The sequence below is a fragment of the Palaemon carinicauda genome, chromosome 4, assembly GCF_036898095.1.
Source record: "Palaemon carinicauda isolate YSFRI2023 chromosome 4, ASM3689809v2, whole genome shotgun sequence".
Taxonomy (NCBI): Eukaryota; Metazoa; Arthropoda; class Malacostraca; order Decapoda; family Palaemonidae; genus Palaemon; species Palaemon carinicauda.
In genome coordinates, this window is record NC_090728.1 from 75417513 (window position 1) to 75430110 (window position 12598).

At 35.9% G+C, this 12598-nt stretch overlaps 1 protein-coding gene across 2 annotated transcripts in view; it reads left to right on the top strand.

The window, feature by feature from the left end:
• LOC137640016 (putative RNA-binding protein Luc7-like 1) overlaps positions 1 to 12598 on the top strand; it is a 98557-nt gene that overhangs the window by 46519 nt on the left and 39440 nt on the right. For both annotated transcript variants that reach the window (XM_068372374.1, XM_068372375.1), the window contains exon 4: positions 11548 to 11742. In XM_068372374.1, coding sequence (XP_068228475.1) covers positions 11548 to 11742 — 195 coding nt within the window. The remainder of the gene's footprint in view (positions 1 to 11547; positions 11743 to 12598) is intronic.

Here is a 12598-nt window from a genome sequence, read left to right on the forward strand (position 1 = left end):
ATAAAAGGTAAAGGCGAATGTATAGGAAAACAAACAACTTATTTTTGTGATCAAATTGTTGAAAAGCCCCCTCTTTGTATCATTCCATGTTTTGAGACATAATACCCATAAAGTGTACAAAAAGTATTACTAATGTGGAGAATAAATGTATGAGTTAATGATAAATTGGGTGAAGGATTATTAGTGGAATTGATAAAATCATCTTTGGAAAGGAATTTTAGTGATATTTCTTAATTTTTATCTATTTATCAAAGAATTTAAGGCATAAAGAGATAAACTCCGGTGAAAATATTGTTAAATCCTAAAAGCAGAAAGGTTATAGAACACAAAAAAGCTAGTTTCATTAAATTTTGAGCATTTTGAATTTTTAGTGAAAATGTGCACAGAGCTGTGCAACATCCTATTTGAATATCCGCAGCGAAAGGGTTAATGAAAGATAGAGGTTAGAAAATTAGACAGTGGCTAGGTTAAGTAAAATTTGGAAATCAACCCACCTGAAATTACATGTAAAAATCAGGATATATATCAGTTTAGTGAGATTGATATTACTGTACAGTGAACCCTCGCTACTTCGCGGTTCGACCATCGCGGATTCACCACTTCGCGGATTTTTTCCATAACCCATATATATACTGTAATATATATATATATATATATATATATATATATATATATATATATATGTATGTATGCATGTATTTATGTATATATGTAGGTATGTATATGTGTATACATATAAATATATATATATATACACACACACACACACATATATATATATATACATATATATATATATATATATATATATATATATATATATATATATATATATATATATATATATATATATATATCTATATCTATATATCTAAAGTAGGAAGATGTGATGTAGTTCTAAGGGAAAAGTATGGGAAATATGTCTGGGTAATAAGCAAAGCTCTACCTCCAGTTTGTTTCTAGGCCTACATTATGATCAGAGATAAATGTAAACAAAACATTGGTTGCCATTTTTTATCGTGCTTTTTAGCATGTTTAGGAAATGCATGATATAAAATCACCTTTAATATTTGTGCCTGTTTTAGTTTAGGGTACTGTAGTACATGCATTGAGTGTTCTGTACATTAAAGGGTAGTTTGTTAACAGTACTACGTACAAGGGAAGGTTTTAAAAGTCTGAATATACATGTTGAATAAATAGGTAAATATGGTGTCACTACTTCGCGGATTTTCACCTATCGCGGCCGCGACTGGAACCTATCTACCGCGATAAACAAGGGTTCACTGTATTGACAAGTCGTGTTATGATGATAAAACAATATCTAATTGATTTTGTAAATTGGGGAACAAAGCCCTCGGCTAAATGGCAGGACAGTATTAGAAATGATAGGACAGGATTGAAAATGAAACTATAAGAAAGATTACTCAAGTGACATATGTGGGCAATATGGTGAGGAGTAGATAGAGATGGTTTGGGCATGCTCATTGCACTCCCCAATGGAGATTAGTTCACCAAACTTTTAACTGGGGTCCACAAGACACTAGAAGAGTTGAGGGACCAGGCCTACATAGTTGAGGACTATGAAGCATGAAGGAGATGATGAATGGAGAAGTATTGATTTAAAAGCTCAAGTTAGAGACAACTAACTAATGAAATTTAACCGAGGCCATTTGCGCCAATAAGTGTGGGAGGAGATGATGATGATGATGATAACGATAATGATGATGATAACGATAATGATGATGATAACGATAATAATCTTATTAATAATAATAATAATAATACATAACTTTTATTATAGTGTCCAACAAACTCCATTCAAGATGGAGACAAGCCAAATGGTCAGACTGGCCGTCAGACCAAGAGACTTATTTATCACTCTGAATCTCAAATACATACTTCTAGATCCCCATGTATCCTTCCTCAAGGAACGACCTAAGGTTCTCCCTCAACAACCAAGTATACCAGTTCAAAGTGCTGGGCTTCGGCCTGTCCACAGCACCTCAAAGTTTTACTAGTGTGTTTGCCCTAGTGTTAACGTGGGCGCACATGAATGGCATATATCGTTACTTATTAGGGTCAAATAAGCAACAACATATAATGACTTCAGTCAATTACAGAAATTACTAATCACTAATTACCAGATTCGTTTAAGAGAACTCAAGACCCTTTCTCTACATAGAGAATTCATTGCGTTGTGTTACAAAAACAAATGGACATACTATATTCTATTGAGCTTTTTCCCCCCAATTATTACTTACTAGTTTCATATGAAGTTCTTACCGAGTTCGGATTACGATAGGCACGGGTAAACCACGATACCATTAATATATATTTAATTTTACCCAGTCACGGAATCCCATGCACAGATATGCATATCCCTAGCGATTTATCCCATCCAAGACAATTAAATAATATTAGATACTCATCCAAACTTCCGTTGACTAATTCATCCACTTCATTAAATGCTGGGAAGGAACGGCATCATTAATCAAAGTGAAATTCTCTTCACTCTGATTAAGTTCTCCAAACCACGCTACGTACGTTGAGAAGTGACAGGCAGCAACTGTGGCCGTTAGCTCTGTTGCCTCTGTCGTAAAAATAATGCGTTCACTCTCTCTCCCAAAGCCATGACTTCCGCTTCGTTCGCTCACGACAAAAGAAACAACAAAACGAACGAAACCAACTATTCAACACAAACCGAACGAAACTATCAAACAACTTACATCGCATTGTTAACCAATTATACAACTATTCTCAAGACAATATTCCTTGGTAACAATGCTTATTACAATTAAATATAAATAAAACATTCATTTGTACACAAACCTGCACATTTCCACTTAACGCAATGTGATATAAGGGAACATTTCCCATATACAACATGAACATAGATATTCAATAACCACTGATTTTCCATGTCGTTATTGTAAGTAACGACAGCATATGCCTTCTTCGCTACTTGGACGATTGGGTGATTCTAGAAGAATTGAGGAAGTTCTCCTACACCGAGACAGATTCCTTGAGGTTTGCCAAGATCTGGGGATCATGGTAAATCTCGGATAGTGCTTGCTGCTGCCAACTCAGAATCGGTATACCTAAGGATGAACACTGACACGAAGCAAATTTTCCCATCCTTAGCAAGAATGGAGAGATTGCAGTGAGTAGCAGGACCGTTTCTAGAACGAGACGAACTGCCAGCACATCATTGGCAGAAACTCCTGGGACATCTTGGATCCATGGAGACTGGTCCCCAATAGTCATCTCTGCGCTCAAACTCTCCTGAGGCAGCTGATGACGGTTTGGTCTAGGACAGACCCTCTGGATCCTCTAGTACCAAAAGTGTCAAAGCAAAAGAGAGACCTGTGGTGGTGGGTATCAGATACCAACCTACTGATAGGAATAGACATTCTCTCTCTCTCTCTCTCCCGTGTTTGATGCTCTTCACAGATGCATCAAAAGAAAGGTAGGGGGCTCATCTGTAGCAGCACACTAAATCCAGACCTCCTGGACATGAGAGTAGCCTTTCTAGCTCTCAAACGCTTCCAACAGCTCCTTCAGGACACTGGGGTGTTGATGAGCTACAATACCACAGTGGTGACGTACATAAACAAGCAAGGAGGTACTTTTTCACAGCCCCTCTGCCATCTGGCTGTGGAGATAATCATATCTACAGATGACAATTTGGTGACCCTCTCATCCTGTTTCATACCAAGCAAGAAAAAAACATTTTGGCAGACAAACTGAGCTGGAAGACTTAGATAGTTGGCACTGAGTGGTCTTTGAATCAACAGATAGCTAACAAAGTCTTGACTTTGTGGGGTTCACCTACGATTTGCTTTTGTAAGCAGCTCTTCCAGGACATTCCAAGATCAAATCATTGTTCTCTAGTCTTTGCTAGTACCATAGCCTGTGCACCATGGTCTTCCAGTGTCTTGGGGGGTAGAGTTCTCTTACTGAGGGTACACTTAGGCACACTATTCTATCTTATTTCTCGTATTTTTTTTCCTTTTTTTTTTGAGTTGTTAGTTTATATATGAAAGATGCATTTTAATGTTATTACTCTTGAATTTATTTTTAGATTTTTAATCACATAGTTTATATCTTTATTTCCTGTCTTTACTGTGCTATTTTCCCTGTTGGGGAGGGGAGTCCTTGTGCTTACAGCATCCTGCTTTTTCATCTAGGGCTATAGCTTAGCTAGTAATAATAATCATCATAATAATAATCTGGATGTTGATGAGCCACTGTCCTTGACCTACTTACAATCATACTTTGAGTTTTGTTATGATTACATTTCATGCCCCATAATTTGCACCATACAGTTTTTTAAGGAAAATTAAGTAAATAGGTACCCTGGTTAGAAAAGGGTTGCATAAGGTATTGGATGCTCTTGCGTGAATAAAGAAAAGAACGTTTTGAAAATAAAATATTAATTTTATTAAAGTTTAAATATTTGAAACATGAAATATGTGTGTACTACCCAAAAATGCAATAATATAAATTTCCAAAATTTTAAGCAGAGGTTGTTCGTAGAATAGAACCTATGTGAGGGAGTGTTCCAAAAGTGGATAATTTATTGTGGGAGGTTAGAGTACCTAGTTCAAAATGTTCATCAGGCTCATTAAAAAGCTGTATGCAGAGTACAGTATATCCCATCTGTTAAGGGGACCGTCTGCAGTGGTATTTTGACATCATAACTTTCAGAAATAAAAAATCATTTCATTGTTTCTATGTATGCAGACACATATTGAACATGCTCTCCAGAAGTTTCAGCCAATTATTTTTACAAATAATGAAGGAAGTGATCTTTAACTGATGACGTTATCTTTACTGTGTCGTCTGCATGACTGAGTTTGACAGAATCTTCTCTGCGTGTTTTTTTATGCATATATATAGTGATTTTTTCACTTGAGTTTTGAAATCTCGTACGTCTGGCAGAGAAGGAAGGCATTGATAGAGGGTAGGCGAATGCAAACTCCAAACTACGAGAAGAATAGCCAGTTTCCAAAGACTTACAAAAGTTACGTTGCATGTAGCTTTTTACTTGCATTTCTTATGTACATTGTGTTTTCTCAACGTCCTCGTGAACTTTATAGCAAGGTCAAAGTTGAAACGAAAATTAGGCAGAAAGCAACAAAAAAAACCAAAAAGAGAGGAAAACATGAAATAGAGTACAAAGCTGGAACATTCTAACTAAAACTCTGGCAACAATGAGAAGCCGCTGGCTACTCATGACACCCATACTCCAAGTGTACTTGTAAATTAGGGTTTAAATGCCACGTTTAGCGAGCCTTCATGTAGGGATAAACAATAAAATTACACTACATAGCAAGGTCATCATAATAATGTGATCTTTATTTTTTTTTTTAAAGAAAAAAGCAAAAATTTATAGTACAGTGAACCCTCGCTACTTCGCGGTTCGACCATCGCGGATTCACCACTTCGCGGATTTTTTCCATAACCCATATATATACTGTAATATATATATATATATATATATATATATATATATATATATATATATATATATGTATGCATGTATTTATGTATATATGTAGGTATGTATATGTGTATACACACACACACACACATATATATATATATATATATATATATATATATATATATATATATATATATACATATATATATATATATATATATATATATATATATATATATATATATATATATATATATCTATATATCTAAAGTAGGAAGATGTGATGTAGTTCTAAGGGAAAAGTATGGGAAATATGTCTGGGTAATAAGCAAAGCTCTACCTCCAGTTTGTTTCTAGGCCTACATTATGATCAGAGATAAATGTAAACAAAACATTGGTTGCCATTTTTTATCGTGCTTTTTAGCATGTTTAGGAAATGCATGATATAAAATCACCTTTAATATTTGTGCCTGTTTTAGTTTAGGGTACTGTAGTACATGCATTGAGTGTTCTGTACATTAAAGGGTAGTTTGTTAACAGTACTACGTACAAGGGAAGGTTTTAAAAGTCTGAATATACATGTTGAATAAATAGGTAAATATGGTGTCACTACTTCGCGGATTTTCACCTATCGCGGCCGCGACTGGAACCTATCTACCGCGATAAACGAGGGTTCACTGTAAATCTTTGAGAGCTTATAACTTAAAATCATATTTATTCATACTTAGGTACATTTTTCTCAATTGTTTATTGTTTGGTTTAAGAGAGAAAGATATTGAAAAGAGGAATAAAAATCCCACAATTTTGTGAAACAGAATTTTGATTTTCCTTTTTCTCTTTTTTCATGATTACTTAACGTCTAGACTAAGAAAACCAAGAAAAAGTTAATGAAAAAAAAAGGAAAATAAAAAATCTGTCGCACAGAATTATTCAATTTATAAAGAAGTTTTGCTGGTATGATTTTCAATTCAATTGGCCTCATATTAGTTGAGAAAAATGTACCTAAATTTTTTTTTTAAATCATGATTTCAAGTCATTTGATCAAAAACTTTTTAAATTTATTAGCAATAAATCAAAAAGTTTTTGATCAAATGACTTGAAATTTATATATGATGGTAATATTTATATCTAAACATATAAATGGTTTGTTTTGAATAATTAGAATAAAAAAATGCAGGACATGGCAGACGGTCCAAGTTAGAGCTCACAATAAGATAAAATGTCACTCAAGCTAAAAATCGATATTTATAGTACAATAATAAAAGCAATGTTTGTATATTGATTGGAAACACATTTAGATGAAAAGAGGAAGCAAAGATTTAGAGAACACATATAAAAGGTTGAGGTGGATTATGGGAATATCACTGCTTAAAAGATTGGAAAATGATGAAATAAGAACAATGGTAGGTGGAGTAAAGATTAAAGGTGATAAAGAGGGTCACAACTGAGATAGTGTGGGCATGTGTTGAGGATGGATGGTGAGGAAAAGTGAGGAGGTCTTTGAAGGTGCCTATTAAGAGTGAAAGGTTGAGAGGGAGGCAGAGAATTAATTGGGGAGATGAGTGAAGGATATTGAGAGAAAGGATTGGTAAGACATCAAAGAGGTGGAAAATGATACTTTTGATAAAAGGCATTGTGAGGGCGCATGAGGCAACCGACTTCTTTATGCAGAGATAAATGTGTGAAAGATGATGATAATATGGGGCTCACTATATCTATCAATTTAATTTTTTTTTCTTTTAGCATTTAGCTATTTACTAGACCTCCAAAAGGGAATTTTCGTGAATAAATGGTGCGCTGTGAGTGTTCGGTGTTTTCGTTCAGACGACTCATAGCCTACGCCTCTACACGTTTTCCTGAAGCATGACTCAACTTCTTATGTGTTGTCTCTTGCGCAGTATGTTATATCTATACTTTCTTAAACAGAAATGAAGCTTATTTTATAAACTAAAAACCTCAAAATCTTGATAATTGTTTCTTTAGAATAAATAAACAAAAACTGTGCATTTGATTAATTTACAGTAGCATGCCCCCCCCCCCTCTCTCTCTCTCTCTCTCTCTCTCTCTCTCTCTCTCTCTCTCTCTCTCTCTCTCTCTCTCTCTCGAAAGCAAGAGAACAATTGCCCGGGAAGGGCAAAGACAGGCAGAGCCTTTTATTCATAGAGGCTGTGTATGTGCTCATTCTCATAAGAAAAGAGCACAGGTAGGTGCATAAGCACCTGGACAGTGTACAGATACGTATATGTCTAGCTCTACTTCTTTCTTGTCGTCCGGTCTCGGAGCTAGTAAAGAATACCATGTGTACATGGTAAGCCAACGCATATGAAGGGTTCTCGCTCTTGGACAACTGGCGCGTAGGGATCCAGCGTCTGGTACGTTCCTGGAACGTACAGTGTCAGTTGGGATTCCGAGTGAGGTAATCTAATGAAGGCTTCAGATATGTCTTAAGCTCAAAGGAGAGTTCTCGTGGGCAAGCATTAAGAAGTCCTCTGAGTTGTGTCAAGGGGACTCATGTTGGAGCAGCAATCTCTCTCCCATTGGGAAGGAGGGAGGACATGATGTGTATGCAACTTCAATTGATCAGTCTTTGGACTTCCTCATCCATAAATGGGAAAAGATGGGTGAAACCCTTCTATCCCAACTGGACGTAAGAGGACGAAAGCAGTACTGGAGGAGAAACTTAAAGTTCTCCTAAGTGTTGTTCAGGCTGATGACGACACTCCACTCAGGAGGTCGTCACAGGAACTCCATGAAAAGACATCACAACCATGTGATATGTCCTTATAGCCTTTCTAGGAACAGGAAGGCACTGAGAGGAAGAAGCATTACTGCTTCACACACAGTAGACGTAAAACCTTCTTCCTCATATGGTTCATATTGATGTACAAGGATTGCCAACCTTCTTAGGAATGCGTTGTCATCATTTTCGCCATGCCAAACAAGCAAAGCATATAAGAATGCTGTCTATAGACAGCATATAAGAATAATGTCTAACAGGAACAAGAATGTAGATATTACCAGGTTTTCACAGAAAACTGTCACACAGCTACAGTTATCAGGAAACCACTGAAAATTTTTCCTTACTTCTAAATATCCCTCAACAACAATGCTCTACTAACACAATTACCTAAAGAAAGAAAGAAAAAGATTAAAACAGCCAGTTGTGGGTGCCCAAAGTACGTCTGTATCATCCAACAGCTGAAAACAAAGAGATCAGTGGCCAATTGGGTGCTCCCAGCCACCCCGAAGTTACTGTTACCCCTTTGGTTAAGTTTTAACAGCCGTTTCCAGCTTTGCTGAACGCGTACTCCTATTAAATGATGAGGGTTTGTATTTGTGTAGGAATTTATTTTATTCATCAGGGTGGAGCAAAAATACATCTGTGATAAAACATTTAAACTTGTTAATGTTGACAAGCAAATTACAAACACTGCAGATGAAACTGCCTATCATTATGAATGTCAATAAATTAATACCCTAAATATTTTGGTGTAAAAGTTACCCTACAACTGCTACACAAAAAGAACAATTGTAATTTTAATTTTAAATGGAATAATTATTGACCTCTCCCTACTCGGGTCAATATATGTTTTTGGTCATATGGCCAGCAATCGGGTGAGAAAGGCCATTCAATATCTACGTGCAATGAAAGGATAAACCCAGGAACCATATGTACAGTACTGTAAACAAGATTGAAGAAAGGATGTGGGAATGGGTTTGGGTTTCAGTAGAAGATTAAAAAGCATGTGGAACTAGGGGGTAGAGAGGACACGGCAAAGACCCTTTAAGGAATGTCTAAAGCATACCTTGTGAGGTAATACACTATTAGCATTACCTCATTATAAAATCTTACCCATTTCTGCATCCATTTCCAACAGTACACAGATACCTTGAAATTTGCACCATGATCACTATCAATAAACTTATGGCAAGCCACCGGAAACTGAAGTAACATGCACTACATCAATCATGCAAATAAATCATTTTGTTTAATATAAAAACTTATTCTAGCAAATACAGTCAGAAAAATACAAAGACCTATAAGTAATGTGCAGAGTAAACTACACTATATCCAACTCTTGTCAACTAAAGGAGTTCAATGTGAATTTAAGAAAAAAAAATTAATTACTGTATAAGAATTTTGTGTTGTGAGGAGTTTTAGGATTGTATAAGTGTGTAGGGAAATCCATATACAGCCCAGTATGCACTGCCTAAGCACGTGTCCAACACAATAAGCAATACAGCAGGAAAAGTAAAATGGCCCTGCATATTTAGAAAAACAAGCATAAAGCAAAAGATCTAACAGTATCAGATCCATGACTGCTTAGGTATAGAGCCTCCATATCCACCAAAACCAAAGGCAGTTATCTCATTTCTAAAGCAGATCTTTAAACCCTCAATCCATTATTAGACAAGAGTCAAAATTGGCTATTAAAAAACCTTCACTTTGTTTTCAGCCGTTGTAAGAAATAAAAACTGGAGTAAAAGTAACAAGGGCCCATACATAGGAAAATTTGTATTACCTATTACCTCACAAATGAATTGAGAACCTACAGGCACCAAAGCAGCAGGTACCGATGTTTCTTACCAAAGGGAAAATCTCTCTCTCTCTCTCTCTCTCTCTCTCTCTCTCTCTCTCTCGTGTGTAATAATTGTTTCTTGTGGTTAATATGAAATATCCTTCGGTAGTATGCCTTAATAGTAAGAGTGTTTTTTCATTCGAAAATTGAGGTTGATGACGAACTATACGGGTTGATCAGCTGATTTGAATTTAGACACAAGACGGGTTTGGGAGGTGGTAGCCAAGTTCCTTTTCTTTGCACATCCCCTCAGCCGAATCTACGCTATATCAAATAATTTAGCGAAATCAATGAATTTGGGACATGCGCGGGAAGGAATGAAAAATAGGAAGGAGAGTAGGTGAAATAAGGGCTAAGAAAGGGTTTAGAATGATTAATAAGATGACTGATGAATGCTAGGAAAGAGAAGATGAATGAAATCAGGAAAAATAGAGAATCAAATGAGTTGGAAAGATGCAAGGCAGATGTGTGTGTGGGAGAGCAATGGAAATGTACGAAAGGGATTTGGGAAGGAATTGGGAAAAGGATTAAGGATATAATAATAATAATAAGTGACGTACAATAATAACGTGAAAGAGATATATTAACATGCAAGAGGTCTTATATCAGTGAGGTAATTCTGTGGAAGTGAATGGTCATATCCGTGGGATAATATTGTGAAAGTGAATGTAGGTTGACGACGGACTATGCAGGGTTGATCAGCTGATTTGATTGTAAACAATGCATGCGATTATATTTCGCTATGTTTATGATTATAAATATGACACTGAAATTTGAAATATTATTGGATACAGTTAAGTAAACACCAGTTTAATCAAAATCCAGTTTATTTCAAATATAGCTGTGATTTTTTAACAGTAAATGGATATACAGTACACTGTACAGAGAAAGCTAGGACCAGCTGGGTGTAGAGATAGGTAGTGACGAGCAGTGCTTCCAGTGTAAAGGAGCACGGGATATTTGAAAGCATCGCCCAGCTTAAATTTTATCGTGATTTTTGTAAGAATTTTTATTCAATAGATAATGCATTATTCTTGGCTGTGAAAAACCAAAACCGAGAAGCAAGAACCCGGGATTAACGAGGGCTGACTGTACATTTAATTTCATAGTGGATCATCAGAGTTTCATCCCATTTGGAAATGGCTACTGAATGACCTCCAAGGCCTCTGCCCATGCCTATTTTCCAAATTCATAGATGTTATCCAATCAAAGGCAAAGTGGAATGTTTTATAGATTGGGTTTTGTGAACCATCCACTCTGCTTGATAGGTGTTCATACAGGCTTGAATTTTAGATCAAAACTCACTCCTCCCAATCATGTACTGTGCAATGAGTTTAGGGCTGACAGAAGTCGTTTTTTGGCATAAGTGACATTGGTGTCTTTTTGTCCATTTTTCTCAATATTAATAATTAGATATTTTTCTCCCCAATATTATTGTTGTTATTGCTGTTCATTACCAGATTTTCTTGAACCTTAATTCACAGAGATTGATTCTAGTTCAATTCTAATGACATGTTTCAGGCTATGGAGCACTTGCAGTCTTTCATCACCGATTGTGATCGGCGCACGGAATCAGCTAAGAAGCGGTTGGCAGAGACCCAAGAAGAGCTAAGTGCTGAAGTGGCAGCCAAAATGAACAAAGTTCATGACCTGGCAGAACAAATTGGGAAGAAGTTAGCAAAAGCAGAAGCTCTCGGTGCTGATGGCTTGGTTGATGTAAGAAATTTGTCCTTATAGTATATTAGTTGTATCCCATTGCTTTTACACGCATTGTGTATGATTATACATTATCATTAACCCCAGCTATTCCTAATTAACTCTCCTAGTTTTTACTGTATCATTCAAAATAGGCTTGATTATTTCAATGTTTCATTCATAATAGTTTTTATTATAATAATATTATTGATGTACTGTAGTATGTTTCCTTGTACAGTAGTTGTGTTTCTCTCTACGTTCTTTCTGGCTTTGTCATTTGACCTTACGTCATTTCCGGCTTCAAGTCATTTGACCTTGCATCATTTCACCTTACGTCATTTCCGACTTTACGTGACTCATCCTTGTACTGTATATATTAGATAACAAAAATTAGATCCACACTAGAGGTACCTCTCATTTAGTCATGGGTCTTTTCTTAGCATCATTGTTGAATTTTTAAATAAGTTGAAGTTTTAATGGGTGTTCCTCGAGGTAGTTTTCTTAGCTCATTAATTTTCATGCTATATACACATGACATGTGGTTTGGCCTAGAAAACAAGCTCATTGCTTATCCAGATGATGCTACTCTGCATAAATTCCATCTCCTGAATGTAGATCTATAGTTGCTGAATCCCAAAATAGAGATATGCCTAAAATTAATGCATGACATTAATTCCTAACAAAACTCAAAGGATGATTGTAAATAGGTCAAGGACAGTTGCTCCTCAAAATCCAGATCTCGGCATTGATAATGTTTCTTTAACTCTGTAGGACTTGAAATTTAGGTGCGATTCTCGACAGCAAATTTACTTTTGAGAAACACATTAGGTCTGTGTTGTCTTCAAGTTCACCAAAAAAAACTGACTTATTGAGAGTT